The sequence below is a fragment of the Pleurodeles waltl genome, chromosome 1_2, assembly GCF_031143425.1.
Source record: "Pleurodeles waltl isolate 20211129_DDA chromosome 1_2, aPleWal1.hap1.20221129, whole genome shotgun sequence".
Taxonomy (NCBI): Eukaryota; Metazoa; Chordata; class Amphibia; order Caudata; family Salamandridae; genus Pleurodeles; species Pleurodeles waltl.
In genome coordinates, this window is record NC_090437.1 from 1340267485 (window position 1) to 1340291667 (window position 24183).

At 48.4% G+C, this 24183-nt stretch overlaps 1 protein-coding gene across 5 annotated transcripts in view; it reads right to left on the reverse strand.

The window, feature by feature from the left end:
- Positions 1-4278: 4278 nt before the first annotated feature.
- RGP1 (RGP1 homolog, RAB6A GEF complex partner 1) overlaps positions 4279-24183 on the reverse strand; it is a 55955-nt gene continuing 36050 nt past the window's right edge. For 3 of the 5 annotated variants that reach the window (XM_069205703.1, XM_069205702.1, XM_069205704.1), the window contains exon 9: positions 4279-5459. In XM_069205703.1, the coding sequence (XP_069061804.1) occupies positions 5236-5459 (224 nt within the window). In that variant the 3' untranslated portion in view covers positions 4279-5235. The remainder of the gene's footprint in view (positions 5460-24183) is intronic. The other 2 variants (XM_069205707.1, XM_069205705.1) reach the window with 1 other exon arrangement.

A 24183-nucleotide genomic window follows, 5' to 3' on the forward strand; every position in this document is an offset into this window, starting at 1 on the left:
TCTCGGCTCGAGTCGGAAGACTTTGGCACGATTTTGGCCTTTTTCGGTGCCGAAGGTGTTGCTTGGTCACTGCTTTTTTTATGGGTCGAGCCATGGCCTTCAGGCAGTGGCGTCCCCGAGGCCTTATGTTTTTTCTGTTGACTTTGGGGTTGGGTCGGGGCAGGCGTACTCACTTTTTGGCCTGCTGTAGGCGTTCGGTCTCCGTCAGAGTCGTCCGAGTCCGATCCCTGGATGGAGATAGGCATCTCCTCCTCTTCGACGTCGAGGTGTTCCGCTGATTTCAACGCCATCTGCATGCGCCTCGCCCTCCGATCTCTCAAGGTCTTTTTCGACCGACAGGACTTGCAGGCCTCGCAATTATCTTCCCTGTGCTCCGGTGACAGGCACAGATTACAGACCCGATGCTGGTCTGTATATGGATACTTAGCGTGGCATGTCGGACAGAAACGGAAGGGGGTCCGGTCCATGAGGCTTCGACGACGTGTGTGGTCGGGCCGACCAGGCCTCAGCTGGGCGCGGAAGCCCCGAAGGGCCACCAAAACGGTTGTCTCGTCGGTGTCGATAGAAGATCTTTCCCGAACACAAACAATACCAACGCTTTTTTCGAGGATTTTAATACTTTCCCGATTCGAATCACGGAGTGAAGAGGAACACGTCCGAACCCGATGGCGGAAAGAAAACAATCTAAGATGGACTCAATGCCCATGCGCAATGGAACCGAAAGGGAGGAGTCACTCTGTCCCATGACTCTAAAAGACTTCTTCAAAGAAAAACAACTTGTAACACTCCGAGCCCAACACTAGATGGCAGGAACAGTGCACTGCATGTGAATCTGCAGCGCAACATGCCACGAACAGATGTACACTGGGTAAGTGACATTTTCCTTATGTCACAGAAAGACACTGCATCACTGCATGGGTGGTGCATTGTTCTATCCTTTGTCAAGGGCCGATGATGAATGTCACATAACGAAGCTCGTGCTCTTCCCAGATGTTGAGAGCTGTTTGAGAGCATCAGGTGGGAGAAGAGACCCGGTCTCTTTTGGGGGAGAGGCCAGGGGATCCCCTCATTGCTTCTTTATGAGTCATACGTGTCTGTGAATAGGGTTGCTTTCAGTGTCTTTTTGAAAGAGGCTAAGTTAGACCTGTTTTGCAATGCAGAATGTTGGGGGGACTGTGTGCACCGCCAACGTGTGTATTTATTTGTGTAATTAGTGTTTTTTTTCCATAATGTGAGCACATTCCTTAAGGGCATTAGAGCATTAGACAATATAGACTCTTTGGAATCAAGAAGTGTTTTTTTTTTTTTTTTGAGTAATTCACAAAGGAGAAAAGAGGTACCTTACTTGAATTCGCCACTTTCTTCTGGTGTTAAATCTGGAATATCGACAGAGGCATGGGTGGGCATCAGCGTCCCCATTTCACATATTTAGCGATCAGAGAGGCAGTAGGTTTTGTTGTGATGGATACATCTGAATGCTGATTCTGCACCTTAGAAAACCCCCCTGGCTTTAAAGGTTTGACAGACGTTCCCTCCCAAGCCATTTGTGATGCCATCTTTGGCAGGTTGTTGATCATTCTCATGGGTGCGCCCTTCAAGCAAATGCATAGTTGCTCGCTGCATCCACTGACTTTGAAGACATACATCAGCTCTTCCCTTTAGTGAACTCTGGCACTTTCAGTCCAACTTCCATATACCACTTTTTTCTGGACAGGTTGCTGATGAAGAGTAGCAGCATTCTTGACAAAAATCGTGATTCCTTTTCACTTTGGGCAATCAGTCACTGCCAACATATTTTGTTCTCCATCACCCCTCACAAGAGGAGGAGAGGTTCCATCAGCTGTACCACAAAAGGGCTTTGAGCTTTTATACTGATCATACCTACACTAGATGGCAGGAACAGTGCACAGCATGTGCATCTGCAGCTACACATGCCATTGAACATATATATATATATATATATATATATATATATATAAATATACATAGTCACCTAAGTGACCCTAACATGCGCAAATACCATCACTTTTTTTGTGTTGTAATTCTTTATTCAAAAACCATTAAGACATTATACAGAACCTTCCCACGAGGCAAAGTACATAAATCTGGCGGCTCCAACACTGCAATACAGAGATGCAAAAAATACAGAGATATTTAGGTATTCTGTCAGGTGCCGAGAAACAAGAGGACCTAACATGTCCTGTCGCAAATCTGAAGTTTGAGGAAGCAGCAGGTATTGTTGACCATAACGCACTGTGTTACACCGCCTGTGTCCTACCCCATGTCCAGTCTGAAGTGGATGCAGGACCTCTAGGAATCCAGGTAAAGCACTTTCAACCGTCCCTCCTCAGAACCACCCAAGACTCCAATGTGCTTTGTCTAGGTCTGGATGGGATTAGCAGGGCTAGAGCAGGTTAGGAAGGGGGTATACCACGAGTTGACATTCTGTTCCTTCAGAATACTCGAAGCCTCCACATTCTGAGAGAGATGATGGGGGAGCCATTAAGGATGATGTTGCAATACCACGGTACATCGAGGATGGAGGATATGAACCTGTGATGGGAAGAAAGGACCAGGATGGTAGAAGAGGGGCTTTGATGAATGAACAGAAAAAAGAGAGAAAGAAGGCAAAGTGGGGGTGGGGTAGGGGTGAAGAAGAAGGGAGAGTCGGCAGAGTGCACGCAGGGGAGCGGGGGTAAGGGTGCGAGGGAGAGAACCAGGATGAGTCCGGGGGGGAAGAAGGAAAGAACTAAGCAAAGGATAGAGGCCGCGTTGACCACATCATGTGCCACAGGTATGTGCCAAAGGGTGACACAGGACGCAGTGGTGACAAGGGAGGGCGGGAAGAGAGGGGGTGTGGGAGAGAAGCAGAGATCAAGGGGCATAGCAAGAAGCAAAAGTACTCATCCAGACACTTGCGAATAGTAGGAAAAGGGGAGAAAAATATAGCAGTAGAGGTGGAGGTGACCAAAGGGGGGATAAGAAGGGAGGGAGGGAAGTGAGAGAGAATGGGGGCAAGATGGGGGGAGGAAGGAGAGGGAAAACATGCCCGTGAGGAGATCGAGTCAGGCCCAGAAGCAGATGTGTGCCTATATGTAGCTAAGACCTAGCGGGTGGGGTGGGTGATGCGTTGGTATGTGTGTGTATAGCCCCCCAATTGAGGGAGCTACTGCAATGCACACTGGAACAAGTCGTTAGTAAGGGAGCACTCAGTCCTCCAGTGCTGAGAGGAAGGGGGCGCACGTCTGAAGGAGTACATCCACCTTATCCCAGAGGCTGTAGATGATTCGTTCGTGGGAGGCAGCTCGATACATTGCAGTGATCCATTCTCCACGGGAAGGGCAGTTTCTGAGCGCCAGTGTCTGAGGATACACACTTTGGCCGTGGCCAGTGCTAAATACCATCACTTTAAAGTGCAAATTCAAGTATGTGCTTCATGGACTCCCTCACTCATACAATTATACGAAGAGGGTCAAACTTTAAATCACATCTAGTATTTTTACATTGATGAATTATAGTTGTTTCGTTGTGAGCACACATTGTAAAAACATTTTGCTGTGAGTTTCCCAACTGAAAACAAGACACGATCTGTTTCACTTCCAATCTGTTCGCAGCACAGAAGGGGTTTCTATAGAGAAAATATTCTCCAACTTAAAAAATTAAGCAAGTGCAAGTCCTCAATTAGAAGTCTGTCTCAAATGTGAATGGCTTAATGTTTAGGCATGAAGTAGTCCTGGAAGTGGGTGTCAGATGGAGCTTGCCAGAGCACTCAAAGTCCTTGTGAATTGGACGGAACTGGAGGGCCTGGGGTTTCTGTGAGTAGCTGAGTACTACTTCTGGTTCTGGGTGTAAATTAACCCTGACTTTGCAGCTGATTCACATAGCTCTTGCTGTGTGTAGTAGTGGGCAAGGCCTGTGCCTTATGTCTCTGTGCAGCTCCCTTGAGTGAGGTCTGCTTGTTCATTGAAACATGCTTTCTGATTTTGGTTTATGTTAGATCTAGGATAAGGCGCAATCACTCACTCCAACCACCTTGAAACACTTCTCGGACCCCAAGAACGCACAGAGCTCCCCAACTTGATATATGCAAATGTAGAAGAACATATTTGAGGGGTGGGGGACTTAAGTAGGTTGTCAGGTTTAGAATTTAAGTTAATCTTCAGTTCGCACGTGGGTGTTCGGTCCACAACCAACCTAAATGATACTCAGCAAAACTGGAATCTCTTTCAGACCAGTCAAGCTCGACGAACTATACAAAAAAAGTTCCTTCAATGAAACAACAGTTCAAATATATTGTTTATTTAAGTATTTACAGTGCAACTTCTCACTTTAAATACAGGAGTAGAGCAGATTAATAAAGAGTCCTTGTCACCTAATTTCCACTATAAAATAATCCAACACAAAACTGATTCAATGGTTAAAATCCATTATTTATGAGCTGCAATATTTCCACTAATCCTATAGAAAAATATTACTTACCTGTAACAATAGTGTTACAGTTTAAGGCTCCGTTAGATCCTCATGCTGTGCATTATCCAAGATCTATGGAACCAATGCAGCTCCAAGTCACTAACTTCCATACATTTAGCCACTTTGAAGCCCTGATTTGGATCTTGGTGGAGGGAACACTCTGTAAGAAACGTGACAGATATGCCCTCCGCTGTAATGCGATCTCCATAGGCTGTAATCAGATCGGGATATCCATCACACTTCTAACGGAGTATTCCCCTCTGCCAAGATCAGAATCAGGCCCCAAATTTCCGAAAGTCGAAAATATATGTTAGATTTAGTATAAAAGCAGAAGACAAGCTTCGTCCATTTCTTGGGGCTCTGCTGAGCACAGAGGCGTGGAACCCCAGTATGTCCATGTGTGTGCAGTGTATGCTTGGAGCGAAGAGTTCAGGTTGAGAACAGAGGATCCTGAGGGGCGCAGTCATGGAGGTCCTTGGAACCGAGAGTTAATTAACCTGGTTTCAGGATGAGCAACTCCTGAAACGTAGGAAATCTCAAGAACTACTAATTTTCCCATCTCAAAAGCACTTGTGCAGGAAGACAACATGAAAGCATCCAAGGGAGCAGAAGTGATGGGAATGATGAAGACACATTGGTGCCAGGACATTCCTGCTAGATATGAAAGAGACACCACACTTTCACAACACTCCGGCATGTAAACAAGAGCGAGTGATGGATGTGGGTGATTGAAACTCATGGGACACTGGGACATCAACACTTTTCTTAAATGGTAATCGAGTTGGAACTGGAGAACTGGGAGACGTAGGAGGCCAGGACTGGGTTGGTGGGCAGGACTTTGATGGGCAGATCCCAGCTGAAGGTGTCCACATCAATCTGCTCTGCCCCAGTCCAGGTGATGGTCTCCGGCTGGTCCTCTGGAACGGTAGGAGTCTCCACTGGTTCGCGGGACGTCACAAACTCAAAGTGCAGCCGCCACTTCAGGGACACTGCGAAGAAAGAACGAGTCAGTGAAGATGGAACTGAGAAGCTCAAAGACGCACAGCTCCCACAGTGTCTCTGTCTGGCCTCCCACCAGTCCAAGTCCCTCTAGCTGCTCCTGCCCTTTCATTCTGCCCTTGTTCCTGTCCCCGCGTTCTCACTCTTCTCTAACCCTTTGACCCTGTTTTTGTTGCTACTCCCACCCTTTTCATTCAATTTTCTGACCCTGGCCCCTTGTTTCCTTTTCACTCTTTTCTCTCCTCCTTCGCCATTCTGCTGCTGCTCCTGCTCCTTCTTTGGCCTCTGTTGCGCTCTTTCCTTGCTTTTACCCTTCTCTTGCTCTTCTCTCACTTTTGCTGCTGCTCCCATCCAGCATCACCTTTCCTGCCTCTCGCATGCCTTGCCCACTGCCACCCAGCGCACCGCCCACCTTTCAGGTCCTACTTAATGGTGGCCACATGCCACTGGCACACCAAAGGTGCACCAAAGGAAAGTCCACCTTGGCCCGCCTGCATCTGGACCATGTCCAGCGTCACAAACCCTGGTCCCTGCACCCCTTCACCTATTCCCCACCCAGCATCATGAACGCTGTGTCACACTGCCCCGCGCTCTACAGTAGGACACCTCACCTGTATCCATTACCCCTTCACCAACACACATGCCAACAGGCCACCCAGTCCCTCACATACCACTCCTCACACCACACCAGTATCACAGCACCAGCTTGCATGCCTCCTCAACATGCGCTTACTCTGCAAACACCACCGAAGTCTGGGACCTCATCAACACTGTCGCGCCAGACATCTTCCCTACTGAGACCTGGCTCAACCCAGCTTCTGTCCCAGCCATCGCCACCACAGTATCAACAGGGTACGAGATCACCCACCGTGACCGCATGGAGGAGGAATCGCCATCATCCACACGGGTGTCCATCAGATGCATCACCATGAAGGACAACGCCTTCCCGGCCATGGAATATCAGACTCCAGACAGATGAAAAAACAACAATCAGGGACGCCTATCGACCACCAGGACCATGGACCAGCTTCTGCAACTCCACTGCTGACTTCATTGCCCTCCTCACAATTGACTCCAAGGCCTTCATGTTCCTGGGCGACCTCAACCACCACCTTGAGAACCTCACCAACCTTAACTCTGCCCACCTCCTCGACACCCTGGACAACATCAGCCTCACCCAACTCATCCACGACCCCTTGCACATCAGTGGCCACATGCTTGACCCCATCTTCACCTCCAGTGACAGGATCAAGTACAGCCATGCCAGAGAACTCACATTGACTGACCACTCAATTATCCACTTCAACATAACCACCCGAGGACCCCAACCTGCTGCCCAGCTGAGGCAGAATCTCAGGGACCAAATGGATCAAAGCCCTTACCACCAACCAGCCCGAATGCGCCAACAACCTGGACCAAATTGTCAGAAACTTCAAAAACTGACTCACAGGCGGTGCCAACAGCATCGCCGTCATCAGCAACACAAAACAAGAGATCCACAAAACAAGTCAGCAGGTACACCGAAGACCTCAGAAACTCCAAAAGCCTCTGCACACAAGTCAATAGGAGATGGCGAACCAGCAGGGACACCAATGTCAGAAAGACCTTCAAAATGGCACTCAACTCTACCACCAACAACTACAGGAGAGAAACAAGAAAACCTTGGCAACATGCATAGAAGCCAGCTCCAGCGACAACAAAGAACTCTTCATCCACCCCCGCAGCCGCTAAAACATAACCGCCTCACAGGACCTCTGCAACCACCTTGCAAACTTCTTCCACAACAACACTGCCAAAATCTAAAAGGATTTTATCCCCCAACTATAGTCAGTTACCAACCTCTTCAACAACTCCACACCCTCCACGGAATCCCAACTTACCACTTGGAACCACCTCACTACAGAGCAAACTACCACCATCATAAAATGGGTACGCTCTGGGGCTTCCCCCATCCCCTGCCCCCGCCACATCTTCAACCGTGCAATAACCAGACCAGCCTAGAACTCACCACCTTACCAAATGCCTCCCTGACCACAGTCACCTTCCCCGAAGATTTGAAGCATGCAGAGGTGGACGCCCTGCTTTAAAAAATCCATCGGCATACCCCAGCAAACTCAGTAACTGCAGATCCAACTCCCTGCTGCCTTTCCTAGTCAAAGTTGTCAAAAAGGCTATCAGCCAGCACTCACAACATACCTAGAACAGAAAATCACCTCCTGGTCAACTCCCACTCCGGCTTATAAAGCAACTACAGAACCAAAACAGCCTTGTTTGCAGCAACCTACGACATCCGGGCTCTTCTCGACCAGGGAGTGACAGTGGAGCCAATCCTCCTCGACGTCTTTGCGACCTTCAACACCATCTCCCACCACACGCTCATCGCCAGACTGCTTGGCACTGGCATCCAAGGAACCACCCTCAGATGGATTGGGTCTTTCCGCACTGCCAGAACACAGCAAGTTTGACACCCACCATTCTTATCCACACCCAAGGAGATCATCTGTAGAGTTCCTCAAGGCTCATCACTCAGCCACACTCTCTACAACACCTACATGTGACACCACTGAACAGCATTTCAGGTCCCACGGACTCAACTATGCTGATGACACACAAGCCATCCTCTCCGAGGACTTCACCACTACCAGGACCAACTTCCACCAATGCACGACCAGCGTTGAAAACTGGATGAAGGACAAGTGCCTGAAGCTTAACACAGTCAAGACGGTAGTACGGATCTTAGGCAACAAAAACTCCCAGGAACACCTTCTGGTGGCTCACAGAGCTCGAACACACACCAACCCTGATGGACCACGGCAGAAGCTTTTGCATTATCCTGGATAGCAAACTCTCCATGACATCTGATGTCTGCACTGTAGCATTCTCCTGCTTCTAAATGCTGCACATGCGATGGAAGATCTTTAAGTGGCTCCCCCAAAACGCCAGATGTAGCATCACCCAGGTCCTAATCACTAGCCAGGTGGACTGTGGAAATACGCTCTACGTAGGAATCGCAACCCTCTTCCTCCAAAGACTCCAAACTCTCCAGAACGTCACAGGTAGACTCATCTTCGATCTCACATTACAAACGCACATCGGCCCACACCTCAGACAGATCAGCTGGCTCCAAGTTCTGAAGAGATGCCAGTTCAAACTACCCACCTACGTATTCAAGGCCCTTCTGGACCAACCTACGTCAACCACCGCCTAAGCTTCTATCAACTCACCAGACAGCTCTGCTCTGCCTCCCTTGCATTAGCTCACATTCACCAGAGTGAGGGTGGAAGACACTCCTTCTACCTCGCAGACATGGCATGAAAAGATCTTCCCCCTAAACCTCCGGTTGCTGGCTACTCTATCAAAATTCCTCAGGATGCTCAAGACCTAGCTATTTAGCTGACCTAAGGATCCTGTCAGCACCTGGATAACTTCACGGGTGACAAGCGGCACTCTACAAATCGACTGACTGATACTGCCACAGTGCAGTATCTAAAGTAAATCCAGGAGGTATACAGACATGCCATATTTGTGGGCTATCAATATGAAATACATTTAGATACAACTGATTGAAATAGAAATAATTTGCTGTCAATGGCAAGTCTGAAAATACTACATCCAGTCTCATTAGGCCAACGTTTAACACCACACACTTCAGCCTACAGATGAAATGTAGTCTAGATCTTGGAGAAACATGCATAGCTACAAGCACAGGTTTATCACATGCACCTTACCATGGTGCAACAACAACACTCAAATACCACTGCGAAATCTCTGAGACTGCAGTAACGTAGTCTCTCTCTCTCTCTGTCGCTCCCTCCCTCCCTTCATCATCTGCCCGACAGCACCACTGGCATGGCACAGAAGCACCACCTGCACTGCTGGTACAAGGGCAAACAGATGTCCTTACAACCAAATACAGTTTCAACTCTCAGAGTACCACAGTTCAAGACAGTACTTACCAAGGTGTTCATCTCATGAGAACGCTGGCTGGGTTGCAGAGAAGGAACAGATAAAGGAACGCAGCAGCCTCTGATATCTCAATTATCTGCTCACAGTAAAGCTCCTCACTGCTCTCAGTAGAATTAAAACTAAATTAAGGGCGAGGGAATGGATTCACTCCAAAGCTACACTATCCCAAGGGAGACTGACACTGGGGAAAATGTTCATTTTATTCTGTACCCTCAGGCATAGGCCGATCATCGCTGGATCCTCTCTGTGTATTCCATGCTCCATCACACGTCTACTGCACTAGAGGGGGGGGGGTGGTTGTGCTAGCAGAGGAATTCATCACTTTCCTATGCTGGCGACATAGTCCCAGTTGTCATGTTACTCCCTCTCCATCATCCAGGAGAAACATGGTTTTAACAAACCAATAAAGCACAACCTGGGGACTGACAAACAGTCTTTTCAGCAAACATACAGCTCAGGGAGGTCACGGGGCACCACTGGATCCAACATGCACATTGCTGCCCTCTGCACAAGAAAATGAGCTGCTGGAAGAGGGTGGGAAAAAGAAACAGGACTGCATGGGTACAATTCCACCAGATGATTTTCTAGATTATATTTTCCAAAATACATTTAGATCATGTCATGGATGTTCTTGAAACTTCCTCTTTGTCTTTACTGCTGCTGAAAGCTTGACTTTCTTTCATCAAGATCCATATTACAGAAGTTAGAAGGGCTGGGTCTTCCTTTAACCACTGTATACCTATTCCTCCGACCCAAAACTTGTGTAATTAATGAGAAGTAGAGAAAATCTGTACACAACCCTGTCACAATGCAGTGAATGGAGGCAAAAACCCACAAACCTAGCACTGTCAGGCAGACGCACAACGCTAACCAGACCCTGCACACTCCTCAACACAGGCAGACGCACAACGCTAACCAGACCCTGCAGCACTCCTCAACACAGGCAGCTGCACAACGCTAACCAGACCCTGCAGCACTCCTCAACACAGGCAGACGCACAACACTAACCAAACCCTGCAACACTCCTCAACACAGGCAGCTGCACAACGCTAACCAGACCCTGCAGCACCCCCCAGCACAGGCAGACGTGCTATATGAAATACTCAATGTTAAGGAAATAGGGTGTATTGCTTGGTGCAGTTGTGAGACCTCACTGTGTAATACACTTACAACAACTTAAGGTCCAGTAGGTTTCTTCTGTAAAACCCTCAGCTCAACCCTTGGAAGCTGTGGCACTGATCAGCAAGGTGTACACAGGGGAACACTTGTAAAGCATTTAAACAGCACAAAAACAGTTCAAGACATAGACACTACAAAAAAAATCTGACACCAACTTATAAAAACAGAATTATTTTTTCTAAGAATTTAGACACTGGAACGAAAAAGATCCACCAGAGGGTTCCGGAAATATAGATTTTACAAGAAATAATAAACCAAAGCAATTTCACTCAACCGCAAACAAGCCTTGGCAAAGTCAACTAAGAAACATTTCAAGGAAAACCTATGTACGTGTCAATGCAATTGGGGTGGACAACTCCGGGAGGGAGCTAGTCAGGGGGTTCAGCAAGCTACTGTGTCAATGCAATTGCGGTGGACAACTCAGGGAGGGAGCTAGTCAGGGGGTTCAGCAAGCTACTCAGGAACCGTTATCTTCACAGAAGAAGCAGTCCTTCAGCAGTTACACGCACTTTGTTCTTGTTTCAATGGATTCCTATGGAGTGGTCCTGTTGTAGGTGATGAAAGATGCTGAAGATTCCCTAAAGATGCTGAGGATGTGAAGTGGTTGATGGGGGTCTTCCTGCAGGCATTCTTTAGTCCATGAAGATGGTGGGAGGGTCCTGTCTGCAGGGTCGACGTCCCACAAAGTCCTCTCCGGTTTGGTAGAAGTCCGACAGGACTAACAGTTGCCCTTTGTCATGGTCACAGGCCAATCCTCCCAGAGACAGTAACTCGTCTTCTGAGAGTCCCAGAAACTCTGACAGCACTGCTGGGCTCAACAAACTTTGGTGCAACTCTGTGCATCAGGTCTTGGTCCTCTGTGCTGCAGACTGGCATTGGTAGCAACTTGAAGACTTTGGGCTTCCAACGTGCCCGAGAAGGCTTCCTCGTCTGTTGTTTCCTTGTGCGACGAACAGGAGGTGAGTGTAGGAGGCTGGACTGGCTTGTAGTGAGTACCAAGGGGTACTTGCACCTTGCACCAGGCCCAGTTATCCCTTATTAGTGTATAGGGTGTCTAGCAGCATAGGCTGATAGATAATGGCAGCTTAGCAGAGCAGCTTAGGCTGAACTAGGAGACGAGTGAAGCTCCTACAGTACCACTAGTGTCACTTGCACAATATCATATGAAAACACAATACACAGTTATACTAAAAATAAAGGTACTTTATTTTTATGACAATATGCCAAAGTATCTCAGAGTGTATCCTCAGTGAGAGGATAGGAAATATACACAAGATATATGTACACAATACCAAAAATATGCAGTATAGTCTTAGAAAACAGTGCAAACAATGTATAGTTACAATAGGATGCAATGGGGACACATAGGGATAGGGGCAACACAAACCATATACTACAAAAGTGGAATGCGCACCACGAATGGACCCCAAACCTATGTGACCTTGTAGAGGGTCGCTGGGACTATTAGAAAATAGTAAGGGTTAGAAGAATAGCCCACCCCAAGACCCTGAAAAGTGAGTGCAAAGTGCACTGAAGTTCCCCAAAGGACAAAGAAGTCGTGATAGGGGAATACTGCAGGAAAGACACAAACCAGCAATGCAACAACGATGGATTTCCAGTCGAGGGTACCTGTGGAACAAGGGGACCAAGTCCAAAAGTCACAAGCAAGTCGGAGATGGGCAGATGCCCAGGAAATGCCAGTTGTGGGTGCAAAGAAGCTTCCACTGGACAGAAGAAGCTGAGGTTTCTGCAGGAACGACAAGGGCTAGAATCTTCCCCTTTGGAGGACGGATCCCTCGCGCCGTGGAGAGTCGTGCAGAAGTGTTTTCCCGCCGAAAGACTGCCAACAAGCCTTGCTAGCTGCAAATCGTGCGGTAAGCGTTTTTGGATGCTGCTATGGCCCAGGAGGGACCAGGATGTCGCAAATTGCGTCAGGAGGGAGAGGGGACGTCGAGCAAGACAAGGAGCCCTCTCAGAAGCAGGTAGCACCCGGAGAAGTGCCAGAAATAGGCACTACGAGGATGCGTGAAACGGTGCTCACCCGAAGTCGCACAAAGGAGTCCCACGTCGCCGGAGACCAACTTAGATTGTCGTGCAATGCAGGTTAGAGTGCCATGGACCCAGGCTTGGCTGTGCACAAAGGATTTCCGCCGGAAGTGCACAGAGGCCGGAGTAGCTGCAAAAGTCGCGGTTCCCAGCAATGCAGTCTGGCGTGGGGAGGCAAGGACTTACCTCCACCAAACTTGGACTGAAGAGTCACTGGACTGTGGGGGTCACTTGGACACAGTTGCAGGATTCGAGGGACCTCGCTCGTCGTGCTGAGAGGAGACCCAAGGGACCGGTAATGCAGCTTTTTGGTGCCTGCGGTTGCAGGGGGAAGATTCCGTCGACCCACGGGAGATTTCTTCGGAGCTTCTAGTGCAGAGAGGAGGCAGACTACCCCCACAGCATGCACCACCAGGAAAAGTCGAGAAGGCGGCAGGATCAGCGTTACAGAGTTGCAGTAGTCGTCTTAGCTACTTTGTTGCAGTTTTGCAGGCTTCCAGCGCGGTCAGCAGTCGATTCCTTGGCAGAAGGTGAAGAGAGAGATGCAGAGGAACTCTGATGAGCTCTTGCATTCGTTATCTAAAGTTTCCCCAGAGACAGAGACCCTAAATAGCCAGAAAAGAGGGTTTGGCTACCTAGGAGAGAGGATAAGCTAGCAACACCTGAAGGAGCCTATCAGAAGGAGTCTCTGACGTCACCTGGTGGCACTGGCCACTCAGAGCAGTCCAGTGTGCCAGCAGCACCTCGGTTTCCAAGATGGCAGAGGTCTGGAGCACACTGGAGGAGCTCTGGACACCTCCCAGGGGAGGTGCAGGTCAGGGGAGTGGTCACTCCCCTTTCCTTTGTCCAGTTTCGCGCCAGAGCAGGGCTAAGGGGTCCCCTGAACCGGTGTAGACTGGCTTATGCAGAATTGAGCACATCTGTGCCCAAGAAAGCATTTCCAGAGGCTGGGGGAGGCTACTCCTCCCCTGCCTTCACACCATTTTCCAAAGGGAGAAGGTGTAACACCCTCTCTCAGAGGAAGTCCTTTGTTCTGCCATCCTGGGACAAGCCTGGCTTGACCCCAGGAGGGCAGAAACCTGTCTGAGGGGTTGGCAGCAGCAGCAGCTGCAGTGAAACCCCAGGAAAGGCAGTTTGGCAGTACCAGGGTCTGTGCTACAGACCACTGGGATCATGGGATTGTGCCAACTATGCCAGGATGGCGTAGAGGGGGCAATTCCATGATCATAGACATGTTACATGGCCATATTCGGAGTTACCATTGTGAAGCTACATATAGGTAGTGCACGCATGTAATGGTGTCCCCGCACTCACAAAGTCCGGGGAATTGGGCCTGAACAATGTGGGGGCACCTTGGCTAGTGCCAGGGTGCCCTCACACTAAGTAACTTTGCACCTAACCTTTACCAGGTAAAGGTTAGACATATAGGTGACTTATAAGTTACTTAAGTGCAGTGTAAAATGGCTGTAAAATAACGTGGACATTATTTCACTCAGGCTGCAGTGGCAGGCCTGTGTAAGAATTGTCAGAGCTCCCTATGGGTGGCAAAAGAAATGCTGCAGCCCATAGGGATCTCCTGGAACCCCAATACCCTGGGTACCTTAGTACCATATACTAGGGAATTATAAGGGTGTTCCAGTAGCCAATGTAAATTGGTAAAATTGGTCACTAGCCTGTTAGTGACAATTTGAAAGAAATGAGAGAGCATAACCACTGAGGTTCTGATTAGCAGAGCCTCAGTGAGACAGTTAGTCACTACACAGGTAACACATTCAGGCACACTTATGAGCACTGGGGCCCTGGATGACAGGGTCCCAGTGACACATACAACTAAAACAACATATATACAGTGAAAAATGGGGGTAACATGCCAGGCAAGATGGTACTTTCCTACACAAACCCCCCCCCCCCCCCCAAACGAAGGACAATAAGACTAGCCATGACCTGAGGAGTCTTCATTGTCTAAGTGGAAATATCTGGAGAGTCCATCTGCATTGGAGTGGCTACTCCCAGGTCTATGTTCCACTGTATAGTCCATTCCCTGTAGGGATATGGACCACCTCAACAATTTAGGATTTTCACCTTTCATTTGTTTTAGCCAAAGTAGAGGTTTGTGGTCTGTCTGAACAATGAAGTGAGTGCCAAACAGGTATGGCCTCAACTTCTTCAGTGCCCAGACCACAGCAAAGGCCTCCCTCTCAATGGCAGACCAACGCTTTTCTCTAGGGGTCAACCTTCTACTAATAAAAGCAACAGGTTGATCCTGGCCCTCAGAATTAAGTTGTGATAGGACTGCCCCTACTCCTAATTCAGATGCATCAGTTTGGACATAGAATTTTTTCGAGTAACAAGGGCTTTTCAGGACAGGTGCAGAGCACATGGCCTGCTTCAGCTCCTCAAAAGCTTTCTGACAGTTTGCTGTCCATAATACCCTTTTAGGCATTTTCTTGGATGTGAGGTCATTAAGAGAGGCTGCAATGGAGCCATAGTTCTTAATGAACCTCCTGTAATACCCAGTGAGGCATAGGAAGGCTCTCACCTGAGTCGGAGTAGTAGGGGGAGCCCAATCAATGATTGTTTGGATTTTGCCCTGAAGTGGTGCAATCTGTTCCCCACCAACAAGGTGTCCCAGATAAACCACCTTACCCTGCCCTATCTGGCACTTTGAAGCCTTGATAGTGAGGCCTGCCTTTTGCAGGGCCTCCAAAACTTTCCATAGGTGGACCAGGTGATCATCCCAGCTGGAGCTAAAGACAGCTATATCGTCCAAATATGCTGCACTGAAAGCCTCCAGCCCTTGCAGGACTGTGTTCACCAACCTTTGAAAAGTGGCAGGTGCATTTTTCAATCCAAAAGGCATTACAGTGAACTGGTAATGTCCTCCAATGGTTGAAAATGCAGTTTTAGGTTTAGCATCTTCTGATAATTTGATCTGCCAATACCCTGCAGTCAAATCAAAAGTGCTTAGATACTTGGCAGATGCCAGTGTATCTATGAGCTCATCTGCCCTGGGTATAGGGTGAGCATCAGTTTTGGTTACCTGGTTGAGACCTCTGTAGTCTACACAAAACCGCATTTCCTTCTTTCCATCTTTGGAATGAGGTTTTGGTACAAGTACCACAGGAGAAGCCCATGGACTTTCAGAGTGCTCAACCACTCCCAGTTCTAACATTTTCTGCACCTCTTGCTTTATGCAGTCCCTGACATGGTCAGGCTGCCTATAGATCTTACTTTTGACAGGCAAGCTGTCTCCAGTATCTATAGTGTGCTCACACCAAGAAGTGGTACCTGGCACAGTAGAGAAGAGTTCAGAGAATTGACCTAGGAGATTTATGCAATGGTCTTTCTGCTCAGCAGTAAGACAATCAGCCAAAACTACCCCTTCCACAAGAGCATCTTGTTCTGTGGAAGAGAAGAGATCAGGTAGAGGATCATTGTCTTCTTCCTGTCCCTCATCAGTTGCCATGAGCAGGGTGAGATCAGCCCTGTCATAGTAGGGTTTCAGGCGGTTGACATGGAGCACCCTAAGGGGACTCCTGGCAGTGCCTAAGTCAACTAAATAGGTGACTTCACCCTTTTTCTCAACAATTGTGTGGGGTCCACTCCATTTATCTTGGAGTGCTCTTGGGGCCACAGGCTCCAAGACCCACACTTTCTGCCCTGGTGTGTACTGAACCAAAACAGCCTTCTGGTCATGTCATTGCTTTTGGAGCTCTTGGCTGGCCTGAAGGTTTTTACTGGCCTTTTTCATATACTCAGCCATCCTTGATCTGAGGCCAAGTACATAATCCACAATATCTTGTTTTGGAGCTTTTAAAGGTTGTTCCCAACCCTCCTTGACAAGTGTGAGTGGACCTCTAACAGGGTGACCAAAGAGGAGTTCAAAGGGGCTGAAGCCCACTCCTTTCTGGGGTACCTCCCCGTAGGCAAAAAGGAGGCATGGTAACAGGATATCCCATCTCCTGCGGAGTTCTTCAGGGAGACCCATAATCATGCCTTTGAGAGTTTTGTTAAATCTCTCCACCAGTCCATTTGTTTGTGGATGATAGGGTGTAGTGAACTTGTAAGTCACACCACACTCCTTCCACATGGCCTTTAAGTATGCAGACATGAAATTGCTTCCCCTGTCTGATACTACTTCCTTTGGGAAGCCCACCCTAGAAAATATTCCCAGGAGGGCCTTTGCCACTGCAGGTGCTGTAGTGGTCCTTAAAGGAATAGCTTCAGGGTATCTTGTGGCATGGTCCACTACCACCAAGATAAACCTATTGCCTGAAGCAGTAGGAGGGTCAAGGGGGCCAACTATGTCAACCCCTACCCTTTCAAAGGGAACCCCAACCACAGGCAGTGGAATAAGGGGTGCCTTTGGAGTGCCACCTGTCTTGCCACTGGCTTGACAGGTTTCACAGGACTTACAAAATTCCTTTGTGTCCTTAGACATCCTAGGCCAATGAAACAAGGGAACAAGCCTGTCCCAAGTTTTCATTTGTCCCAGATGTCCAGCTAGGGGAATGTCGTGGGCTAGATTTAGGAGGAACTTTCTGTACTCCTGAGGAATCACTAACCTCCTGGCAGTTCCAGGTTTAGGATCCCTTGCTTCAGTGTACAAGAGGTTGTCCTCCCAGTAAACTCTGTGAGAGTCACTGGCATCCCCATTAGCCTGTTTGACAGCTTGCTGTCTTAGACCCTCTAGTGTGGGACAGGTTTGCTGTGCCACACTCAGCTCCTCCCTGGCAGGCCCCCCTTCACCCAAAAGCTCAGCAGTGTCTGCTTCCAGCTCCTCTGGTGTAGGTTCTGCACAGGGTGGAAATTCTTCTTCCTTAGAAGTAGAATCCACTGTAGAGGGAGGGATAGTAGGAAGTGCTTTACTTCTACTAGCCCTAGCTTTAGGGAGCACTTGGTCCATTGTTCCAGGATCCAAGCTTCCCTGTCCTTTTTGCTTTTTGGCCTGAGCCCTGGTTAAAGCAAAAATATGCCCTGGGATGCCCAGCATTGCTGCATGGGCCTCCAACTCCACATCTGACCAAGCTGATGTCTCCAAATCATTTCCTAGTAGACAGTCTACAGGTAAATCTGTGGCTACCACAACTTTCTTTGGACCAGTAACCCCCCCCCAGTTGAGATTTACAACAGCCATAGGGTGGCTAAGTGTGTTGTTGTGAGCATCGGTTACTTGGTACTGGTGACCAAGTATGTGTTGTTCAGGGTGGACTAGTGTCTCTATGACCATAGTCACACTGGCACCAGTGTCCCTGTAGGCCTGAACCTCAACACCATTTATTAGGGGTAGCTGCTTGTACTTATCCATATTAAGGGGACAAGCAACTAAGGTGGCTAAATCAATAGCCCCCTCAGAGACTAATATAGCCTCTGTGGTCTCCCTAACAAGACCAACCCCAACTAAGTTACCAATAGTGAGCCCAGCTACTCCCTTGGATTGGCTATTAGTAGGTTTGCTCCCACCACCACTGCTATTAGTAGGGACACTAGGTGTAGCAGTAGGGGTTGTAGTGGTAGGAGGCTTGGTGCTTTTCTTTGGACAACTGGGATCTGTTGTCCAATGGCCTTTTACTTTACATAAATAGCACCAGGTTTCTTTTCTTTGTTTTGATTAAAGGAGGATTTGGGCCCACCACCCCCACCAGAGTGTTTTTGTGGGCCTGATGAAGACTAATTTTTTTGATTTGTCCCCACCCTTGTCAGAAGACTTACCATCCTTCTTTTTGTTGCCATCTTTGTCACCCCCTGTATGAACTTTTCTGTTCACCCTTGTTCTGACCCATTTGTCTGCCTTCTTTCCCAATTCTTGGGGAAAGGTCAGATCAGAGTCCACCAAGTACTGGTGCAACAAATCAGACACACAATTATTAAGAATATGCTCTCTCAGGATCAAGTTATACAGGCTTTCAAAATCAGTAACTTTACTGCCATGTAACCACCCCTCCAAGGCCTTCACTGAATGGTCAATGAAATCAACCCAGTCTTGTGAAGACTCCTTTTTGGTCTCTCTGAACTTTATCCTGTATTGTTCAGTGGTTAAGCCATAACCATCCAGGAGTGCATTCTTAAGAACTGTAACATTATTGGCATCACTTTCTTTCACAGTAAGGAGCCTATCCCTACCTTTTCCACTAAATGATAGCCATAGGATAGCAGCCCACTGCCTTTGAGGGACATCCTGTACAACACAGGCCCTCTCAAGTGCAGCAAACCACTTGTTAATGTCATCCCCCTCCTTATAAGGGGGAACTATCTTGTGCAGATTCCTAGAATCATGCTCTTTTGCAGGGTGACTATGGGGAATACTGCTGCTGCCACCATGGGTTTCTAAACCCAGTTTCTGTCTTTCTCTCTCCACTTCTAAGCACTGTCTATCCAAATCCATCTGTTGCTTCTTGAGCTTCAGTCTGGTTTGTTCCACTCTCAATCTATTGAGCTCCCTTTCTAACAATCTGTCATCAGGGTGGGTGGGAGGGACATGTCTTGAAACAGAAGTGTGGTGAGAATGTACAGAAGGAGACCCATCCCTTGCAGAAGGCATCCTAACAGCTTGGTTAACAGAAACATCACTTCTACTGTGGTGAGAAGGAATACTCTTGCTATGATGTGAAACAACACTATCTGTATGGTGTGGCTCTTCATCATTACCAACTATGCTAGACTCTCTAGTAATGGGCAGGCTAAGAAGTTTCTTTCCTGAATCTTTTCCTGGGGGAGTCCCTGGATCAGATTGGGAACCATTAGCTACTTTTTCAACAGATGGGGCACTTTTAGCCCTATCTTGTTCTCTAAGCATGTTAAGTAACAATTCCAAGGAAGGATTCTTCCCTACACTCAAACCTCTCTCTACACAGAGACTCCTTGCTCCTTTCCAGCTAAGGTGATCATATGCAATCTTGGACAGGTCAACATTTTGGCCTGTGCCAGACATTTTTAGAGAGAGGTAAAGTGATAGAAAAAAGAAAAAAGTTTTCAGAACTTTTAGAAAGACAGAAAAAAACTTTTTAAAAGCTTTTAAGAACTTTTTAGAAAGTTTAGAAGTACTTTTCAGCACTTTAGAAAAGAGTGAAAAGAGGAAATGCAAAACTTTTTAGTTATGTGTACACACACAACTTGTTTTGTATATTTTTCTCTTATGAAAAGTACAATGACAAGAGTGGTAAGTAGTCTCAAAGCACTTATCCCACCGCTGCACAACCAATGTAGGAGGCTGGACTGGCTTGTAGTGAGTACCAAGGGGTACTTGCACCAGGCCCAGTTATCCCTTATTAGTGTATAGGGTGTCTAGCAGCATAGGCTGATAGATAATGGTAGCTTAGCAGAGCAGCTTAGGCTGAACTAGGAGACGAGTGAAGCTCCTACAGTACCACTAGTGTCACTTGCACAATATCATAAGAAAACACAATACACAGTTATACTAAAAATAAAGGTACTTTATTTTTATGACAATATGCCAAAGTATCTCAGAGTGTATCCTCAGTGAGAGGATAGGAAATATACACAAGATATATGTACACAATACCAAAAATATGCAGTATAGTCTTAGAAAACAGTGCAAACAATGTATAGTTACAATAGGATGCAATGGGGACACATAGGGATAGGGGCAACACAAACCATATACTCCAAAAGTGGAATGCGAACCACGAATGGACCCTAAACCTATGTGACCTTGTAGAGGGTCGCTGGGACTATTAGAAAATAGTAAGGGTTAGAAAAATAGCCCACCCCAAGACCCTGAAAAGTGAGTGCAAAGTGCACTGAAGTTCCCCAAAGGACAAAGAAGTCGTGATAGGGGAATACTGCAGGAAAGACACAAACCAGCAATGCAACAACAATGGATTTCCAGTCGAGGGTACCTGTGGAACAAGGGGACCAAGTCCAAAAGTCACAAGCAAGTCGGAGATGGGCAGATGCCCAGGAAATGCCAGCTGTGGGTGCAAAGAAGCTTCTACTGGACAGAAGAAGCTGAGGTTTCTGCAGGAACGACAAGGGCTAGAGACTTCCCCTTTGGAGGACGGATCCCTTGCGCCATGGAGAGTCGTGCAGAAGTGTTTTCCCGCCGAAAGACCGCCAACAAGCCTTGCTAGCTGCAAATCGTGCGGTAAGCGTTTTTGGATGCTGCTATGGCCCAGGAGGGACCAGGATGTCGCAAATTGCGTCAGGAGGGAGAGGGGACGTCGAGCAAGACAAGGAGCCCTCTCAGCAGCAGGTAGCACCCGGAGAAGTGCCAGAAATAGGCACTACGAGGATGCGTGAAACGATGCTCACCCGAAGTCGCACAAAGGAGTCCCACGTCGCCGGAGACCAACTTAGAAAGTCGTGCAATGCAGGTTAGAGTGCCGTGGACCCAGGCTTGGCTGTGCACAAAGGATTTCCGCCGAAAGTGCACAGAGGCCGGAGTAGCTGCAAAAGTCGCGGTTCCCAGCAATGCAGTCTGGCGTGGGGAGGCAAGGACTTACCTCCACCAAACTTGGACTGAAGAGTCACTGGACTGTGGGGGTCACTTGGACACAGTTGCTGGATTCGAGGGACCTCGCTCGTCGTGCTGAGAGGAGACCCAAGGGACCGGTAATGCAGCTTTTTGGTGCCTGCGGTTGCAGGGGGAAGATTCCGTCGACCCACGGGAGATTTCTTCGGAGCTTCTAGTGCAGAGAGGAGGCAGACTACCCCCACAGCATGCACCACCAGGAAAACAGTCGAGAAGGCGGCAGGATCAGCGTTACAGAGTTGCAGTAGTCGTCTTAGCTACTTTGTTGCAGTTTTGCAGGCTTCCAGCACGGTCAGCAGTCGATTCCTTGGCAGAAGGTGAAGAGAGAGATGCAGAGGAACTCTGATGAGCTCTTGCATTCGTTATCTAAAGTTTCCCCAGAGACAGAGACCCTAAATAGCCAGAAAAGAGGGTTTGGCTACCTAGGAGAGAGGATAGGCTAGCAACACCTGAAGGAGCCTATCAGAAGAAGGAGTCTCTGACGTCACTTGGTGGCACTGGCCACTCAGAGCAGTCCAGTGTGCCAGCAGCACCTCTGTTTCCAAGATGGCAGAGGTCTGGAACACACTGGAGGAGCTCTGGACACCTCCCAGGGGAGGTGCAGGTCAGGGGAGTGGTCACTCCCCTTTCCTTTGTCCAGTTTCACGCCAGAGCAGGGCTAAGGGGTCCCCTGAACCGGTGTAGACTGGCTTATGCAGAATTGGGCACATCTGTGCCCAAGAAAGCATTTCCAGAGGCTGGGGAGGCTACTCCTCCCCTGCCTTCACACCATTTTCCAAAGGGAGAGGGTGTAACACCCTCTCTCAGAGGAAGTCCTTTGTTCTGCCATCCTGGGACAAGCCTGGCTTGACCCCAGGAGGGCAGAAACCTGTCTGAGGGGTTGGCAGCAGCAGCAGCTGCAGTGAAACCCCAGGAAAGGCAGTTTGGCAGTACCAGGGTCTGTGCTACAGACCACTGGGATCATGGGATTGTGCCAACTATGCCAGGATGGCGTAGAAGGGGCAATTCCATGATCATAGACATGTTACATGGCCATATTCGGAGTTACCATTGTGAAGCTACATATAGGTAGTGACCTATATGTAGTGCACGCATGTAATGGTGTCCCCGCACTCACAAAGTTCAGTGAATTGGCTCTGAACAATGTGGGGGCACCTTGGCTAGTGCCAGGGTGCCCTCACACTAAGTAACTTTGCACCTAACCTTTACCAGGTAAAGGTTAGACATATAGGTGACTTATAAGTTACTTAAGTGCAGTGTAAAATGGCTGTGAAATAACGTGGATGTTATTTCACTCAGGCTACATTGGCAGGCCTGTGTAAGAATTGTCAGAGCTCCCTATGGGTGGCAAAAGAAATGCTGCAGCCCATAGGGATCTCCTGGAACCCCAATACCCTGGGTACCTTAGTACCATATACTAGGGAATTATAAGGGTGTTCCAGTAGCCAATGTAAATTGGTAAAATTGGTCACTAGCCTGTTAGTGACAATTTGAAAGAAATGAGAGAGCATAACCACTGAGGTTCTGATTAGCAGAGCCTCAGTGAGACAGTTAGTCACTACACAGGTAACACATTCAGGCACACTTATGAGCACTGGGGCCCTGGATGACAGGGTCCCAGTGACACATACAACTAAAACAACATATATACAGTGAAAAATGGGGGTAACATGCCAGGCAAGATGGTACTTTCCTACAGTGAGTCAGCTGGCCTTCGGTGTTTGTATGGCTTAAATGAGCACTGGAAATGGCTTCTCCTTGAGCAGGACATGGCAAGCACAGTCCATCTCTGCACAAGCCACCGGGGGCAGTCCCCGTCAGTGCAGCCTCTCTTTGCTGGTCCCTCAGTGCAACAGGACAGTCCTTTTTCCATGTCGTCGAGATCTGAGGTCTGGGTGCCAGGGGTGTCCCCTTTATGCTCAGAAAGTGCCTTCAGGCAGGAAGTGGTATCAGGTTCCCTTCCATCTGACCACTTCCTGTGGAGTGTGGCACTTGGCTATGTCAGGATGCACCATTCTGCCGACTCCCAAGATGGTAAAACCCCTCACTTAGGGCGCAAGCTTCTCTAGCCCACCCTGGGTGTGGCTATCTGAGGGCTACACGACTCTGATGGAAAACGGTTTGACAGCTGGTTTCCCCCCTCTGGGTCCTGTGTCAGCCCGTCTACTTCAACGATGGGGCAGTCATCCCCCTTGAGGCCTTTTTGGGCTAACACCCAAGTGGCTTCCTGCAGGAGGGAGGTAACACCTCCCTGACCTGCAATTCCTTATTGTTCTCCTTCCTGAGAGTCGTTGGCATGTCTCTCCAGGAGGGCAGAAAACTGTTTTTGCAGAGCAGGCTCCATGTGTGCCCGGGAAGGCCCAGGAGTTTTAAAGGCAACAAAGGAGCAGCTTTGATAAATCTGGACTCTGCACAAGTTACATTAATTTCGACTTGAGATACAAGTCAGGCTTAATGTAATGAGTAGTTTGACACCTTGTCTCACCGTTCTGGAGTTAACACAGCTGGGGGGGGGTCAGCATGAAAGCCTGTACTTGCCGCAGGTTTCACTGTCAGGTCATGCAAAGTACATGTCCTGCCTGTGTCATATGTTGCACCATCCCTTATGAATCAGTAGGTCTGCCAGAGGAGTGACATACACACCTGTCCGGGTGAAATGGTGGCTTTGATTTCAATGGCTAGGTCGGGCTAGCAGTGCACGACTGCTTTACCAGTCAGCAGTGGTGGTCTGGGGGACTTGTTTTACATGGGAACATTCAAGGTGTCACAATCAGTGCTGCAAGCCTCGGGGTACCCCTCTACCGTACATGCCCTGGGTACCACTTACTAGAGATTTACAGGTGAGTTAGCCATTTTCAATTGGGTATAGCCAATTCGACATACACTTTAGGGTCAGAGCACCAGCACTGAGGTCTGGTTCACAGGCCTCAGTGCACTCAGAGTCGCACATCCAGCAGTATCAGTCACAATACTTGGGGGTGACATACAAAAAGAGGGATTTCCTTACACCATGATAACAAACAAAAAGAGCA